Consider the following 18,423-nt stretch of genomic DNA (forward strand, 5'->3'; position numbering starts at 1 on the left):
TATTGATTCTAGGATTCATCAAGGAATCCTCCTAGAGCCTTTTCCAGGGGATGAGCTAAAATGAGGCTGCACTGCAGTGCCTGAGGTGGGGAAGGTCACTGCAGCTCTGATGGAATCTGGTAACTTCACCTGGTGTCTCCATGGGTTTGGAAGGCTGGTGTCTCACAGCCCACTTGGGTTTGTGTCTTCTGCTGGGCAATTCACAGAATTCCCAGAATCCCTGGGTTGGAAGAGACCTTCAAGGTCATCGAGTCCAACCCAGCCCCAACAGCTCAGCTCAACCCTGGCACCCAGTGCCACATCCAGGCTTTGTTAAACACACCCAGGGATGGGGACTGCACCACCTCCCTGGGCAGAACATTCCAGAACTTTATCCCCTTTCTGTAAAAAACTTCTTCCTAATATCCAGCCTATTATCTCAACTTTTTACATCAAGCAATATCTCAACCACAGCTCGAGGCTGTGTCCTCTGGTTCTGTCAGTGTTGCCTGGAGAAGGAGCCCAGCCCCACCTGGGAGTTTGGCATTCCTGGTTATTGTATTTGCAGGGAACTCCATGACAGGGAGGGAGGAATGATGGATCTGACTCCATGTTCTCAGAGGGCCAATTTATTTATTATTTCATGATACTATATTACATTAAAGAATACTGTACTAAACTATACTAAAGAATGCAGAAAGGATACTCACAGAAGGCTCAAAAGATGATAATGAAAACTCCTGACTCTGTCCAGAGTCTGACACAGCCTGGCCCTGATTGGCCAAAGAGTGAAAATAATTCACATGAAACCAATGAAAGAATCACCTGTGGGTAAACAATCTCCAACCACATTCCAAAGTAACAAAACACAGGAGAAGCAAATCAGATAATTCTTGATTTCATTTTTCTCTGAGGCTTCTCAGCTTCCCAGGGGAAAGATCCTGGGCAAAGGGATTTTTGAGAAAATGTGATGCCCCACTGGGATCACATCTTCTTGTGGAAATCCAGGGAAGGCAGAGCTGGAGCTGTGTCAAATGCTCAGCAGCAGTGGTGGAGTTTGGGAGAGGGACAGTTCAGACCCATGGCCTGTTCCTGTCACCTGCTTTGGCTCAGTTACAGATATTTGCAGCTGAGATTGCAGAATGAAGCATCATGGAGTGGTTTGGGTTGGAAGGGATGCTCAGGACCATCTCCTTCCATCCCACTTCTGTGGCTTTCACATTTTCTGGGGAAATCCCTTCGCACAGGATTTTTCTCCTGGGAAGCTGAGAAGCTTCAGAGAAAAAGGAAAACAATTCTGACCTCATTTGCTTCTCCTGTGTTGTGCTCCTTTGGAATGTGTTTGGAGATTGTTTCACTGGTTTTCTGTGACTTGTTTTCACTCTTTGGCCAATCAGGGCCAGGCTGTGTCAGGGCTCTGGAAGGAGTCAGGAGTTTTCATTATTATCTTTTAGCATTGAGTACGTATCCTTTCTGTATTCTTTAGTATAGTTTACTGCAGTATTCTTTAATATAATGTAGTATCATAAAATAATGAATGAGCCTTCTGAGAGCATGGAATCAGATCCATCATTCCTCCCTTCATTGGGGCACCCACAAATGCAATACATTCCTCCTAATCCAGGCTGCTGCAAGCCCCATCCAGCCTTGAGCTGGAGAGGGACTGGGGACAAGGGCTGGAGGGACAGGACACAGGGAATGGCTCCCAGCGCCAGAGGGCAGGGATGGATGGGAGATTGGGAACTGGGAATTCCTGGATGGGATAGGACACGAAATAAAATGACATGGACGTGCAACTCTCCAAGGTGAAAAGAGGGAAGTTTAATTCTTGACTCTTACATTTATAGATTTCCAGACGTGACAGTGGATTGGAGGATGGCAGTGCCACCTCTCCAATGACACTGGACAAACCAACAATCCATCAAATTTCTCTTCTTCTAGAGAAGAGAATGCAAAACAATATGTTATTTACATAAAGTGTATAAAAACCTTTGTTATAAAAATGTAAACATCAGGAGGCTTTAAAAAAATTTTAAAAATAAGGCAACAGGGATGAAAGGCTGGGATGGAATTCCAGAACAGCTGTGGCTGCCCCTGGATCCCTGGCAGTGTCCAAGGCCAGGCCCCTGCAGGATCCCAGGACATGGCACTGTCTGACCCCTCAAGTCTCAAGGGAAGGATCAGCCCAGGCTGCAGCTCCTGGTTTCTTTCCAGAGGCAGCCTTGAATCCAGAAGTCAGGCACTGGAGCCAAAAGCCAATTAGCAGCAGTTTAGCTTCATCAGCTTCCTGACTGAATGCGAGTTTTAATTAAGCATCCCATTTTAATTAGGCAGCCAGCACGTCCAGGGGGCTGGCCTCAAGACTCCAGGGCTGCAGGTCCTGTGCCTTAATTAGAAGCCAGACTGCCATGAGTTCAGCTCCAGCATCTGTGACAGCTCCTGATCCTTTGGAGGGCAGGAGAACAGCTGGGAACAGCTCCTGCCCTGCCATGGGGTGTTCACAGGGGTCCCAGGAGGAGGGAAGAGATGAGACTCTTGATTCCATGTCTCAGAATGCTGATTTGTTACTTAATGATCTATATTATAGTAAAAGAAAATGATATATTAAAACTATACTAAAAGAATAGGAGAAAGGATTTAATCAGAAGGTGAACAAGGAAAGGAAAGGAATGATAATAAAATCTTGTGGCTGACCAGAGAGTCCCAGACAGCTGGACTGGGATTGGCCATTAATTAAAAACAACCCCATGAGACCAATCCCAGATGCACCTGTTGCATTCCAGAGCAGCAGATAATCATTGTTTACATTTCATTTCTGAGGCCTCTCAGCTTCTCAGGAGAAAAGATCCTAACCAAAGGATTTTTCATAAAATATCACAGCGACAGCGTTCCTCTCCTCTTGTGCTTCCAGAGGGATGCTCCAGTGGAGGAGCTGCCTGGGAGTGACTTGGCTGGAAGGAGAGGAGAGGCAGGGGCTGCTGGGGGTGTCAGAGCAGGTGCTGGGCTCCTGCTGTTATGCCAAGAGCTCTTTTGGGGTGAGTTTTGCTCAGTTTGGTGTTGGTGACAGCAGCTGAACGTGAGCCCAGGTGGGCAAAGAGGCCAAGGGCACCTGGCTGGTACCAGGCACAGAGTGGCCACAGGAGCAGGGCAGTGCCTGTCCCCTGTGCTGGCACTGCTGAGACACCTCCAGCCTGGGGACAGCTCTGGGCCCCTCATGACAAGAAACACTGAGGGGCTGGAGAGTGTCCAGAGAAGGGAACAGAGCCCCAGGAGAGGCTGAGGGAGCTGGGAAGGGGCTCAGCCTGGAGCAAAGGAGGCTCAGGGGGCCCTTGTGGCTCTGCCCAGCTCCTGCCAGGAGGGGACAGCCGGGGGGGTCGGGCTGTGCTCCAGGGAACAGGGACAGGACAAGGGGAAACCATCTCCAGGGCAGGTTCAGGTTGGATATTTGGGAAAATTTCTTCATGGAAAGGGTGGTTAGGCACTGGAAAAAGCTTCCCAGGGCAGGGGTGGAGTCCCCATCCCTGGAGGGATTTAAAAGCCACGTGGATGTGGCTCTTGGGGACATGGCTCAGTGGTGGCCTGGGCAGTGCTGGGGAACAGTTGGACTCCAGGATCTCAGAGGGCTTTTCCAGCTTTAACAAATCTGTGATTCCATGATCCTGCAAAGAAACTGGGATTGAAATGGGCCAAGTACCTCAGCCCTGCTGGTGTCCAACACCAGTGAAGTGAGGCTCGTCCAGAGGGAGCTGCCACACCCACCCAGCACCCAGGGCCTCCAAAAATAACCAGCCCAGCTCCCTCCTGCTGTATTTGTGGGGACCCAGATGAAGGAAGGAATGATGCATCTGACTCCATGTTCTCAGAAGGCTCATTTGTTACTTTATAATAATTATATTAAAGAATTATCATTATATATAATAAATATCATTTTATTTCTATTCAAGAATATTAAAGATATTTAATATCTTTATATACTTATAAAGATAAGTATATATATATATATATAATATACTATATACTATAATATTGTATAATTTATAGTATATACTATAAAATATATATCTATTAAATATCATTTAATATATTTAATAGTATATTAAATATATACTATATTATATTATATACTATTAATATTTATATACTATTAAATGTCTATGTTATACATTAAAGAAGATATATTATTTGATATGATACGATTGATATATTATATTATATTATATTAGATTCTATTATTATATTATATTATATTATATTATATTATATTATATTATATTATATTATATATATTATATTATATTCTATTATATTATATTATATTATATTATATTATACTAAAGAATACTCAACTATACTAAAGAATGCAGAAAGGATACTTGCAGAAGGCTGAAAAGATAGTAATGAAAACTCCTGACTCTCTCCAGAGCCCTGACACAGCCTGGCCCTGATTGGCCAAAGAGTGAAAACAATTCACAGAAATCCAATGGAACAATCACCTGTGGGTGAACCCCATTCCACACAGGAGAAGCCAATGAGATCAGAATTGTTTTCCTTTTCCCTGAGGCTTCTCAGCTTCCCAGGAGCAAAATCCTGAGCGGAGGAATTTTCCCATGGAATGTGAATGGCAGCCTCAGCAGCAGCTGCTGCCATCCCTGTGCTGGGAGAAGGGAGGATCAGAGTGGCAGAAATGGCTTTGTCAGCCGTGCCAGGGCAGGAGCAGGGCTATGGAGCCATCAGAGAGCACAGAGGGAGGGCAGGTTCTCTCCCCAGGGCTCTGGGGACACAGGGATTTAAATGCTTTAGCTCCATTAATGCTAATGGGAATCACTGGGGTCTCTTCTTGCTGCCTTGGACTTAGAGCATTGAGGAAAGAGATTTATCCTTTCCACAAAGGATTAATCCCCTTGATTTCAAGGCACAGGGAAATGGGATTTTTCTTCATTTCGCACTCATTAATTTCCCTGCCTGTGCTTGTTGAGGGCTGGGCTCAGCTCCACTCCTGCCCCCTGGGTGACCCCAGGGATGGTGTCCCCAGAGCAGGGCTCCTGACCCCAAAAAGCCACAACGACTTTGTTGGCACGTGGAGATGCAAAGTGCAGCACTCCAGGTTGTTGCAGTGTGCCAGAAATACTCACAGTTATTTGAATATATCCCACAATATTCCTCTGGTGGAGGACTCCAGTGCCTAAAGGGGCTCCAGGAGAGCTGGAGAGGTGTTGAGTTTGTGAGGGTCCCCAGGACGAGGTCAGAGATGAGAAATCTGACTCCATGTTCTCAGAGGGCTGATTTTTTATTTTATTATATATTCTATTAATTTTATATAATTAATGTTTATTATATTATAGTATAGTATAGTATGATAATATTCTATTTATAATATATATTTATATTATATTTATTATATATCATTCTATTATATTATATTATATTATATCTTATATTCATATTATATTATTACATTACTATGATATATATTAATTTATATTATCTTACTTACTTATATTCTATGATCTATATTATTTCTATCTGTTTCTTCATCTATATTATCATTACTACCTGTTTATTTATTCATTCATTCCTATTCTATTATTTATTCATCTATTCACTATTACCTTACTTCCTTACTTCTATTATATTAATTATGCTATACTGAATTATACTAAAGAAAGAGAAAGGATCCATCAGAAGGCTCAACATGAATGAATAATGAAAAACTCCTGACTGACTCCTCAGAGTCTGACACAGCTGGCTGTGATTGGTCATTAAGTAAAAACAATTCACATGACACCAATCAAACAATGGCCACCATCTCCAGACCACATTCCAAAGCAGCAAACACAGGAGAAGCAATCAGTTAATTACTGTTTTTATTCTTTTCTGAGGCTTCTCAGCTTCCCAGGAGAGGAAATCCTGGCAAAGGGATTTTTCAGAAAATGTGACAGTGACAGAGAGGGACTTGGGACAGGGAATGAAGTGACAGGACACAGGGAATGGCTTCCACTCTGGGAGACCCATCTGGAGATGGGAGTGAAGCTCTGCTGGTGAAAAGCCAAACCTTGGAGCTCCTGTGTGCACTGAGCAGCCTGTGCCCACCCAGGGGTAGGAACTGGCCTTAAAATCCTGGAAATCCTTAAAAGTCTGGGGAAATGACACTTTTGAGACTAGATAATGCTCTTCCCTCACTTGCCCTGGAGGCATCAGGAATACCTGGAGCAGAGGGAAGGGCTGAGCTGAGGCAGGGCTGCAGTGAGCCCACAGGCAGGGATGCTCTGAGCTCATGGACCATCTCTGTGCAGGCTCCAAGCTTGCTGCACCTTGTGCTGCAAGGCTGGGGGTGCCTGGGCTGGAGCAACCTCCATGGACAGCACACACAGGCACCACAGAGCTCTTTTTAAATTTTTAAGCCCACTTTTAAAAAGCTTTCCCATCAGGAAAGCCTCAAAGAATTATGTTGATCTAAAGATGCTCTTTATGAAATTCATGTTAATGGGGAAAAAAAAAAAAAAAAAAGCCTTTTAAAGACATTAAAGGGAAAAAAAAAATCAAACCAAACCAAACATGCTGCAATTTTAATGAGGAGCTTGTAAACACAACCAAGCCCTGCTGATTTTTTCCATTAATTGCCTGTGTTGTCAGGGACCTGGGCCCTGCAGCAACACAGCTCTCAGCAAAACACCTTGCTGGGCTTGGAGCATCTCCCCAGACCCAGGAGGGCTGAGGATGGGGTGCAGGCTCTGCAAGAGGCAGGGCTGGGCTGTCCCTGCGGGGCTCTGACCTTGCCTGGGGAGGGAGGAGGGATGGGGGGAGCTGCTGAGCTGAGCTAGCAATCCCATTTTTATTAGAGATGCATTCCCTGATTAGCTGCATGTTCCCAGGGATAAATCACAAAGGAAATGCAGGAGGCACTGGGGTGAGATTAAAGTCTCCCTCCCAGGGAGCAGCAGCGAGGTCATTTTCTGGGCCATTATTCCTGGGCCATTAAAGGGTTGCCACGGCTCTCCTTGGCAGCAGTGCTGGGTTTCACTCTTGATTTCAGCCCAGAAAGAGCAGAGCCCTTCTCTGTTGTGTTTGTGGTGCTCCTAGACAAAGGAAGGAATGATGACTCTGACTCCATGTTCTCAGAAGGCTCGTTTATTATTTTAAGATGCTCTATTATATTAAAGATACTATATTACATTAAAGAATACTGCACTAAAATGTACTAAAGAATACAGAAAGGATACAGACAGAAGGCTAAAAGAGATTAATAATGAAAACTTGTGGCTCTTTCCAGAGCCTCAACACAGCTCGACCTTGTTTGGCCAAAGAGTCAAAACAATTCACATGAAACCAATGGAACAATCACCTGTGGGTGAACAATCTCCAAACACTTTGCACATGAGCAAAACAAGGAGAAGCAAATGAGATAAGAATTGTTTTCCTTTTTCTCTGAGGCTCCTCAGCTTCCCAGGAGAAAAGCCCTGGGCGAAGGGATTTTTCCAGAAAATGTGAATGAGACACCTCTCCCCTCTCCCATCTCCCACCCTGGCATCCAGGACGGCACAGCACCCCTGGGAAGGGGTGCCAGCCCAGTGCCCACACCCTGATCCCTGGCAGGATGGGCACAGCAGATTTTTGGAGATTTTGGCCCATCAGCCACCTTCCCAGCACCTTCCTGTGTCTGCCTCAAAGGAACATCACCCCCCAAAACCCACGGGGGGTCTGCAGCCAATCTTCTGCCCACAAAAGAGGCAGGATCTCTCCCAGAGGAAAATTGCTGCGGGAGATTTGGCCAGCTCCTGAGATAATCCACACACTGCTGTGGTGGCAGGAGGGGGAGATGGGGAAGATTCCTGAGTGGGTGTTCAGAGAGAGCCATGGAAATGAAAAAGAAAAAGCATTTGATGAACATAATGATTGTTATTACCACGTTCTGCTGCTCGGGGCCAGGGCTGTGGGAGTGTTCCAGCTCCAGAGGGAGAAGGAGCAGTCAGTATTTGGCAGGAAAACCTTTACCTTCTGTTGGATTATGCCTTTTTCTGACCCAGAGATGGGGCAGCTGAGAGGTGTTTTAAAACTTTTATTCCATTTTCAGTCTCATGAGGAGGGTGAGACAATACAGATGTTACAATTCACACCATCACAATCAGAAGCTAATTATTTCCTAATTACAATACACTGGAAGTGTTTCTTGGCCTATCAGCTTTAGCCACACCTTGCTGTAAATTCCTTAAAGCCAGTCATGTAAAATTACCCCTCATAAGTCCTACTACAATACAATCTTCCATAATTCTATTTCTCTAAAATACCTAATCTTGTTTACAAAGCCACCCTTTAAATCTTATTTCTAGTTCCATTTCTCTCTCAGCAATCTCCATCCTCTTCCACAACATTTCTTAATCAACATTTCTTATCTCAGAGTTAACATGCAGATACACACTACATAAACTTTCTGTCAAGCTTTAAGAATTTTCTATAAGTCCATTTCCCCCAACCTTCACTTCCAGGAGGCTTTGGGTGATTTTCAGTCGGACTGGGGTGGCCTGACCCGTGTTCCCAGCAGACATGGGGCAGACCCTATGGAATTTTGGGTGATTCCCTGCAGGACACAGCTCCAGGGGAGGGAGCAGGTGGCTCACTGGGAGAGCCAGGGTGGATGTGGCTTGTCCCTGATCCCCCAGGGGAGCCTGTGGAGGAGGTGGACACTGAATATCCCAAAGCCAGGGTGGGATGGTTCACCCTCCTTTTCCTCTCCCTGCACTCAGGCACACCTTGGTGGGATGCTGGAGGCAGTGCTGGGCTGCAGCCCATGCCCAGCCCAAATCCCACACAATCCTGTGTCTTTGCTGAAAACAAAGACGGGCCCATTTCAGATCAAATTAAATCTTCATCTGGTCTCTTACACCTTGTGGGTGCCCAGCCCATCAGCTGCATTGCAGGAGCTCTGATCTGGGTGTGGTGGGAGAATCCGCCCACATTTCCACAGCTTGCCTGTTAGCAGGGCAAGGTCTCTCAGGATGACTGAAGTTGTGCATGTTGCTTTGGGTTTTCCCTCGTTTTTCCCTTGTTTCCATGGATTTTCCTGATTGTTACAAGCCCTGTTTCTGCCTGTTGCTTGAGAGGGACCTCTGTGGGGTCAAACTGTGTTTGTACTGGGGGATGGATGAGTCCTGGCCATGGAAATGACCTTGCTCTTTGCTTCCCCTGCAGAGCCAGCTCTCCCAGGCCCTGAATGGATTGTCAGACAGAGCCAAGGAGGCAAAGGAGTTCCTGGTCCAGCTCCGCAACATGGTGCAGCAAATCCAGGTACTGAGTCTGCAGGCTGAGGAGCTGCCCCTTCCCACCAGGATGAGCCATCCCTGCCCCTCTTCCCAAGCTTGGTTGGGTGGGTGCTGTCCCAAAGGAGCCTCATTTTCCATATTGCCCCCCTGAGCCCTCCCCAGAACTGCTGCTTGGGGCGGGAGCAGCAGGGCCCTGAGCCCTTCCCATCTCTGCCATGGGTGGATCCAAACCTGTTCCTCACCTGCCAATGATGCCTCAGGTTTGGCTTCTCTGTTTTTCACACTCTGTGCTGCTTTAGTGTGAGGGTCTGGGTTCATATTATGGGATGGTGAGCTCTGTGCACAGAGCAGGGAGACAAAACAATTCCTGCTCCAGCTGGGCACCAAGGACAAATGATCCCAATCTCAGGCCAGGAGCACAAACCCCGTGGGCTGGAGAGAGAAAAACAAGCAGGGTGGGAGTGCCTGGGCTAAAGCTGGGCTGGGACAATGAACTGCAAGGTGGGAATGGAGCAGAGCTGATCCCAGGGAGAGACCCCGTGCCCGGCCGGGCATTTTGGGGCCATTTTGGGTCATCTTGGGTGCAGCCCTGGCTGGGCTCTGGTGCTGCCCCAGGTGGATCCAAGGAGGAGATCCTTGGAATCAATCCCTGCTTTATTCTGGGACTCCATCCAGCCTCTGCTCTAGGCAGCCTTCCCAAGCCATCACCCCTCCACATTTCCCCCTCCCAGGCTGTGCAGATCCCACATCCAACGCTGTGGATTCCTGGGGGGCAGTGGTGCAGCTGCACCTGCACAAATGACCCCCGGGGGCACCATTAAAAAGGAAAATCCAGTTTTGCAGCTGGCCTGGGGACGTTCCCTGGGCTGTGACTCCCTCTGTGCCCCCCAGGAGAACAGCGTGGAGTTCGAGGCCTGCCTGGTGGCACAGTGTGACGCCCTCATCGATGCCCTCAACAGGAGGAAAGCCCAGCTCCTGTCCCGGGTCAACAAGGAGCACGAGCACAAGCTGAAGGTGAGCCTGGCTCCCTGCAGGGTTGGCACTGGGTGGGGATGAGGACTGGCATGCTGTTTTTTGGGGAGCTCACTCCTTTTCCACCTGAACTCCATCTTGCTGCAGATGCCCAGCCCTCTCACAGCACGTCCCTGACCAAGTGCTGCTTCCTCCAGGTGGTTCCCACTGAGTTGTTGGGTTCATTTCTAGTCCTCAGGTCAGCAGAACCACGTGTACAGCTTGGAAAATTACTTTGTTCGTGTGGTCTTGTCCACAAGGGTCACAGGATGAGGGAAGAGACGAGAAAGTTGACTCCATGTATCAGAAGGTTTGATTTATTATTATATGATAGATAATGTATTAAAACTATCCTAAAAGAATAGAGGAAAGGATTTCACTACAATGCTAAGCTAAGAATAGAAAAGGAATGAATAACAAAGGTCTTCTCTCAGACCGAGACCGGCCGGCCAGGTGATCTGTGATTGGCTCTTAATTGGAAACAGCCTGATGAGGCCAATTACAGACCTCCCCTGTTGCATCCCACAGCAGCAGATAAGAACTGTTTACAGTTTGTTCCTGAGGCCTCTCAGTTTCTCAGGAGGGGAAAAATCCTAAGGAAAGGATTTTTCATAAAACATGTCGGTGACATGTTCGTGTCTCATGTTGCCTCCAAGCCTCTGGAATGATCCTGCAGGATCTGCTTGTAACTTCTGTTGGAGTCCTGAGCCACTTGGTGCCATGAGTTGTCACCAGGACTGGCTCTGATTGCTCTGCTGTCATGGCCTCGGGGAGGTGGTGGCACTGAGGTCTGTGGTGCTGGGGAGCAGAGGTGCAGCTCAGTGGGAGCTGTGGGAACGGGCTCCTGGTTTGTGCCATCCCCACTGTCACCACACCACGTCTTTCCAGCTGATGTGGGGCTGGGAAGGGAAGCAAAGGACCAGATCTCACCTGGGAGCAGTGGAACAGGTGCAGCCATGCCCAGAATTGCTGGACAGGGGGGTTGTCCCCTGGCCATCCGTGGTGGAGGCCAGCTGAGGGATGTCACACCCACACTTAGGCTTCCTCTCCCGAGGTCATCTCAGTGTTCTGCCTTCTGTGTCTCTTGACCTTGCTCTGGGCCACCCAGGAGGCTGCCAGAGGGATTCCTGGAGCTGCCCCAAACGAGGGTGAAGGCCACCAGTCCTGTCTGCAGGCAGGCCATGGGCAGCACGAGGGCATTTCCACGGGAGAGGGACAATGGCAGCTCTGTGGGACCGAGGCCACCATCTGTGCTGATTGCCAGCCACAAAGCACAGCCCCAACAGCCCCAGCTCAGAGGGACCCCCGTGCCTGGGGGGCTCCCTGTCCCTCAGCCCCTTCAGGCATGGTTAATTACACTCTCACAAAGCCAGGCAGCACAAAGCAATTTCCCTGCTCAGCACAACCCACAGAGGCCTTTGGCTGGAGGGATGGATCTGCATCCCACTGCTGCTCCTGTCCATGGATCTGCATCCCACTGCTGCTCCTGTCCATGGATCTGCATCCCTCTGCTGCTCCTGTCCATGGATCTGCATCCCACTGCTGCTCCTGTCCATGGATCTGCATCCCTCTGCTGCTCCTGTCCATGGATCTGCATCCCACTGCTGCTCCTGTCCAATGATCTCCATCCCTCTGCTTGCTCCTGTCCCATCCGTGGATCTCCATCCCACTGTTTGCTCCTGTCCATGGATCTGCTCCCACTGTTTGTCCTGTCCATGGATCTCCATCCCACTGTTTGCTCCTGTCCATGGATCTCCATCCCCCTGTTTGCTCCTGTCCCATGTCCTCCCTGCCACCCCCACCCACCCTCGTTGTCACCTGGGTTCTGTCACTGGCCAGGCCTGGTCCTTAAAGCAGAACCAGCCCCTGGGTTTGTGACTCCTAAATCAGCCCTGGAGCTCCTCAGCTCCAGGTGCTGTGGGAAGGGCAGGAAGGGCTCTCTGCTGCCCTGGCAGACGTGGCACCTGAGCCTCATCCAAGTAGACTCAGAATCATGGAATTGGGCTGGAAGGGACCTTAAATCCCATCCAGTGCCACCCCTGCCATGGCAGGGACACCTCCCACTGTCCCAGGCTGTTCCAAGCCCATCCAGCCTGGTCTTGGACACTTCCAGGGATCCAAGGGCAGCCCCATCTGCTCTGGGCACCCTGTGCCAGGGCCTGCCCACCCTCCCAGCCAGGAATTCCTTCCTCCTGGCTCGTCTAAACTTCCCCCTGCAGTGGGTGAAGCTGCAATGATCTGCACCCACTCTGAGATGACCCAGGGCCCGTTTCCATCTGCAGGGAAGCAAGAGGTCACCTCCTGTCACAGCTCCTGGTGGAGCTGTGAGTCCTGCAGGGCTCTGGGGTCTGTCCTGGCCAATGTTCCCATCTGCACAGGACACTTTGGCCACTTGTGTGGGACCTTCACCCTTTCCCACAGGAGGCTCTCCTGGATGTCCCCGTGTCACTGTCCTGTCCTGGAGCATCTCCCCCCAGGAGATGAGTGCCCAGGGAGCCTTGGCAGTGCCAGGGAGCCTTGGCATGTCCAGGGAGCCTTGGCAGTGCCAGGGAGCCCTCCCTGGTCCCAGCTGGTGGCCCCAGAGCCAGCACGGAGCCACAGTGTCCTGGCTCCTGTCCTGGAGTCTCCCCGGGCTGCTGCTCCTGCCCAGTGGGATTTTGTCCATCCTGGCACCGTGGGATGGAGGGAGGAGGAGAAGCACAGGGCACAGAGCCCTGGCACAGGGCCACAGGCACCTCTCAGGACACGTTCCCAGCCCCAGTTCCCATCCCTGTGTGGCTGGCACTGAGATTTGGGGTGGGTTTGGCTTTGGGGCTGCCCTGCTTTGCCCTGGCACACATTCCATGGAGGAATAACCCAGCCTGGATTTGGGGTGGGTTTGGCTTTGGGGCTGCCCTGCTTTGCCCTGGCACACATTCCATGGAGGAATCCAGCCTGGATTTGGGGTGGGTTTGGCTTTGGGGCTGCCCTGCTTTTTCCTGGCACACATTCCATGGAGGAACAATCCAGCCTGGGTTTGGGGTGGGTTTGGCTTTGGGGCTGCCCTGCTTTGCCCTGGCACACATTCCATGGAGGAACAATCCAGCCTGGATTTGGGGTGGGTTTGGCCTTGGGGCTGCCCTGCTTTGCCCTGGCACACATTCCATGGAGGCAGGCACAGATCCAGGCCTGACTCTGGGCCAGCACTAATTGCTGCAGAGCAGGGAGAGGCTCCTGAGGACACAGCTGGGAAGGGACATCTCCCTGCCCTTCTGCAGCCTCCAGCTACGGCTGGCCTCAAACCTGAGAGCCTGGGCTTTAAAAACCAACATCTGGAGGAGCACTGGGGCCAGGGCAGCTCCTCCTGCAGGACAGACCTGCCTGTGTGTCCTTCCTTTGCTGGGCTGGTTTCCAGAGGAGCAGTGGGCTCTTCCCAGGGGGTGATGTCCTCCAGCACGGCCAGGTTTGTGCAGGGGACACAGAGGCTTCCCTGGAGTGTTGTCCCTGGAAGAAATCTCTCCTCAGCCCATTGTGGACCATTCCAGTCTTTTTCCAGCCTTCAGGCCATGGGGTGCCTTTGCTCCATGATTTCTCCAGGCTGCTGTTGAGGCTGACAGCATTTCCCACGTTCCCAGGAGAGCATTCCCAAGGCTTTCTGTCCATGGCACTGGACCTCCAGGGGTGAAATGCTGCTCCTTCTCCAAGGTGGCAGCCAGGATTTCCCAGTGGAACTCAGTGCTCCCTGCTGGATCAGGTTCCTGGTGCTGCCCACACAGCAGCTCTGCTTCCCCAGCTCCTCTCCCAGGTCACCATGGAAACACCCACCTAGAAAAAGCTCTGCCTCTGGGATTCTGCACACCCAGAACCTTGCCAGGGTCTGTCCTGGTGGTTTTTCCAGCTGGGATTTTTCCATCTGGGTGTGCAGGTGACCCAGGGTGAGGAGGGTCCATGTGATATTCCATCTGTGTCCTCCATGTGACATTCCCAGCAGGACTCATCCCAGGCACTGGGAAGGATGAGTGCCTTGAAATCTGTTCCCCACCCAAGCACTTAAAAAAGTAGGAGGACACTTAAGTGGAGATGTTATTGCCTTCTAGGAGCTGTATTAAAATTAAAATGTAAATTAAAATTAAAATTAAAATGTAAATTATAGTTAATGCCATCTCAGGGAAGAAAAGCTCTTGAAGGAGCTCTCCTATTTTGAGGTGGTGGTGAACTGCTGTGAGTGCACAAAAACTCCTTTTTATAGGCTGGAATTAGCAGCCAGGTTCTGGCTGTTGCCTTATTTAGCACTTAAAGGGGGAAAAAAAAATGGTATTTGGTAAAAAATGACCACCAAAAAAAAAATGTGTGGAGCTTCCCAAATCCCCTGAAAATCTGAGCCAGGCTGGGTCAGTCTCTTCTCTGAGCTAACAAAGGGAAACAGCCTCAAGGTGTTCCAGGGGAGATTTAAATTGGATATGAGGGTAAATTTCTTCATGGAAGGGGTTTTCCAGGTGATCCAGCAGTGGGATCACCATCCTGGATGTGTTCCAGCCCATGTGGATGTGCCAGGTTTTCCTGGGAGTCCCTCCTGCCCCCCAGGGCTGCCCCTCAGCCCAGCACAGGCTCTTGCACGAGTCCAAGGCTTGAGGAACCCCCAGATTTCCCTTCCAGCTCCCTCCATCAGCAAACTCCACATTTCTGGGGTCCCAGGGAGTAGAAATCCCTCCTGCAGGAGGAGAATCCCAGGATTCTGTGGCTTAAGAACCCCAGGATTCAAGTGGCTCAATGCCACATGGAAAATACTTTAGCTTTGGTGACCCCACTGCCTTTAGACCAGGCCTCCAAATGTGTGAGAGATGTTTATGTCTCATTTCTCAGACCTTTAATTTTGCTGATCAGAGTGACTGATGGAATCTTTCTGCCCTGTGTGCATCCCATCTCTCCTTTAAATCCCAACCAAAGATCCTTTTTCTTTTTTTTTTTTTCCTTAAAAGCAGTTTGGTGCTGGTGAAGGCAACTTGGATTTCTACTTTGGGCTTTTTTTGCTGTAGAGTTGGTGAAATTAAAATGCTGTTTTCTGCCCTGGTTCTCCAGATGGGTGATGCTGGATCCATGAGGGGATCAGAGTTAGAGGAGGGCTGGGACAGGGCTGCAGCTTTGGGTTCACCTGGGAAAGGCTGCCCTGGGAGTCTGGGGTGTCTCTGCTGCTGGAGCCTCTTTTTTTCTGGTCTTTGAGCACCTCAATAGAAAAAGAAAAAAGCTTTTATTACATCTACACCCAGCAAATGCTGTTTGCTGGAGCTGGAGCCTGGCTGGAGGCAGCAGATGGCAATTCTGCTGGAAATCCTTGGGAAGCACCAGCTCCAGCAGGGAGAGGTTCACAAATTCATTATCCTGGGCAAAGCAGACAGAGATTTAAGCTGCAAAGAAGATAAGGAGATTGCTGTAGCAATCCCATCTTTGCTGCCTTCCCAGTGGCACTGCTCCACAGAGGGGTCCCAGTGCATTTTCCAGGCATTCCACGTGGGATCCCCTTCCCAGCAGGCAGGGAATGCAAAACCTGCCTCTGCCATGGCTGGTGCAGCCAGGATGAGCTCTAACAGCAGGGCTGCACCCCACAGGTTGGTTTTATCTCATGGTCTGCACCTGGGAGACCCAAAATCCTCACAGGCAAAAACCCTTCCAGGAGCAGACGAGTCCTGAGCCCTCTCTCTGAGCAGGGGGGGTCACACAAAGCCAAAAAGCTGCTTTGCACCTTCTGGATCCTGCCCTGGAGGACTGAGAGGGGAAATCCAGGGGCTTGCCCTCTTGCAGGGAGGTCAGTGTGGGAGTGGGGTCTCCAGGACCAGCTGTTGGCTCTGCTTTACCCTTACAGGACCTGAGGGGCTCCAGGAGAGCTGGAGAGGGACTGGGGACAAGGGATGAGCCAGGGAATGGCTCCCAGTGCCAGAGGGCAGGGATGGATGGGAGAGTGGGAACTGGGAATTCTTCCCTGGGAGGGTGGGGAGGTCCTGGAATGGAATTCCCAGAGCAGCTGTGGCTGCCCCTGGATCCCTGGCAGTGCCCAAGGCCAGATTGGACACTGGGGCTGGAGCAGCCTGGGACAGTGGGAGGTGTCCCTGCCATGGCAGGGGTGGCACTGGGTGGCTTTTAAAGATCCCTTCCAACCCAAACCATCCTGGAATTGTGTGATTGACCCCGGCAGAGCTGTTCCAGTGCGCTCAGGAGTCACAAAGTGGCCCTGACTGAAGTCCCCACTCTAAGAGCAGCAGTGTTTGAGGCCACAGCCAGCCTGTGCAGGTCCAGCTCCAGCCCAGAGCCATCCAGCATCCCCACAAGGCTCTGGACAATGCCCAGCTCCAGAGGAGCACCATGGGAGCTCCCTCTGCACCCCCTCCCTCTGCCACAGCCCGCAGGCACCAGGCTGGGGTGGATGGCTGAAAGCAGCAGGGAATGGCTGCTCCTAAAAAATCCGGAGCTGTTCTGGAGAGTGGCATTTGATGGCATTTCACACAAGCAGTGCTGCTGTCCCAAACCTCCCAGGGAACAGCCTCAGGATGCACCAGGGGAAGGTTTGGATTGGGAATTAGGGAAAATTTCTTCATGGAAAGGTTTGTCCAGCCATGGCTGCTCAGGATCTCCATGCCTGGAGGGATTTAAAGTCCACGTGGATCTGGGGACATGAGTCAGTGTGGATTCTTTATTCCATTTTTTTTGGTTAAGGTTGGGATTAAAGTGTGAGATGGAATTTCTTGTTGGGACTCAGATGTTTATTAGTTCTTATCTATGTTAGAGTCTCACAAACCCTGAGCTCTGCAGTACTGTACTTTAAAAAAATTAAAAATGGAGTCTTATTTCTCTCTACAAGGCCTTTTAAGGATAAGCTGCTTAATTAAGAAATTATACTTAAATTACTTTTGCATTTAACTGAATAACTAACTACTTGTGTCCCACAATGTGGACTTTTTATCCAATTACACAATATTAATATTACCTAAACTTATTAAGGAAGAAGGATTAGCTTCTGCTTTAAAACTTCTAGCTTGTTTTATATATATATTTATATTTATATTTATATTTATATTTATATTTATATTTATATTTATATTTATAAAAAACTATATATATTATGTATATATTACTACATTATAGATATGTTACTACATTATAGATATATAAAACTAAATATATATTATAGATATATTACTACATCATAGATATATTACTACATTTTATATATATATAAAACTACATATATATTATACATATATTACTATATTATAGATATATTACTACATTATAGATATATTACTATATTTTATATATATAAAACTACATATATTTTATAGATATACTACTATATTATAGATATATTACTATATTTTATATATATAAAACTACATATATATTATACATATATTACTATATTATAGATATATTACTACATTATAGATATATTACTACATTATAGATATATTACTACATTTTATATATATATGTATATATTACTACATTATATATAAAACTACATATATATTATACATATATTACTACATTATATATGTATAAAACTACATATATATTATAGCTATATTACTACATTATAGATATATTACTACATTTTATATATATATGTATATATTACTACATTTTAAAACTTTAAGCTCTGAGTTCTTTACTCTTGATGTCACACACTTCTGTTCAAACTCCACACCCATAATCTCACTTCAATCATTCCATTCTGGAAGCTTCTCCAGGGCCTCAGGTCAGTGCAGTGTTCCCTTGGGGGTCAGTGCCTGGCAGCAGAGAAAGTCTGGAATTCTCTGCAGTTCCCAGGGTTCCAGCAGGTCAGTGCTGGGGTACAGTTGGCCTGGGTGGTCTCTGGAATATTTGCTAAAGGAATCTTTGCTTCTAAGCTGCAAGGCTGGTGATTCTTTTCTTCCTGCTAGGTGATTAAGTAGAGGTGATTAAATTTTAATTAACCAACATGTGATGGCACTGGTGGCCCTGCAGGACTCACCCCCCTGCAAGCCCAGGTTCCTTCACTGTGCTCCCTTTCCCCTGCCCATCCCTCAGACAGGAGTGCTGGCAGCAGGAGCTCTCCAGCCCAGAGTGGGATCCCAGCACTGCTGAGCCCCTGGAGCAGCAGGCACTGAGCTCCCAGCAATGTTCACCTGTGGCACTCAATGTTTTGGAAAAATCCCTTTGCCCA

At 48.6% G+C, this 18,423-nt stretch overlaps 1 protein-coding gene across 7 annotated transcripts in view; it reads left to right on the forward strand.

The window, feature by feature from the left end:
- The window catches only part of TRIM9 (tripartite motif containing 9), a 68,415-nt gene that overhangs the window by 26,636 nt on the left and 23,356 nt on the right, over window positions 1-18,423 (forward strand). For all 7 annotated transcript variants that reach the window (XM_030239969.2, XM_050975447.1, XM_030239970.2 and 4 more), the window contains exons 2-3: window positions 9,166-9,261; window positions 10,128-10,250. In XM_030239969.2, the coding sequence (XP_030095829.1) occupies window positions 9,166-9,261; window positions 10,128-10,250 (219 nt within the window). The remainder of the gene's footprint in view (window positions 1-9,165; window positions 9,262-10,127; window positions 10,251-18,423) is intronic.

This window comes from Serinus canaria, chromosome 5, assembly GCF_022539315.1.
Source record: "Serinus canaria isolate serCan28SL12 chromosome 5, serCan2020, whole genome shotgun sequence".
Taxonomy (NCBI): Eukaryota; Metazoa; Chordata; class Aves; order Passeriformes; family Fringillidae; genus Serinus; species Serinus canaria.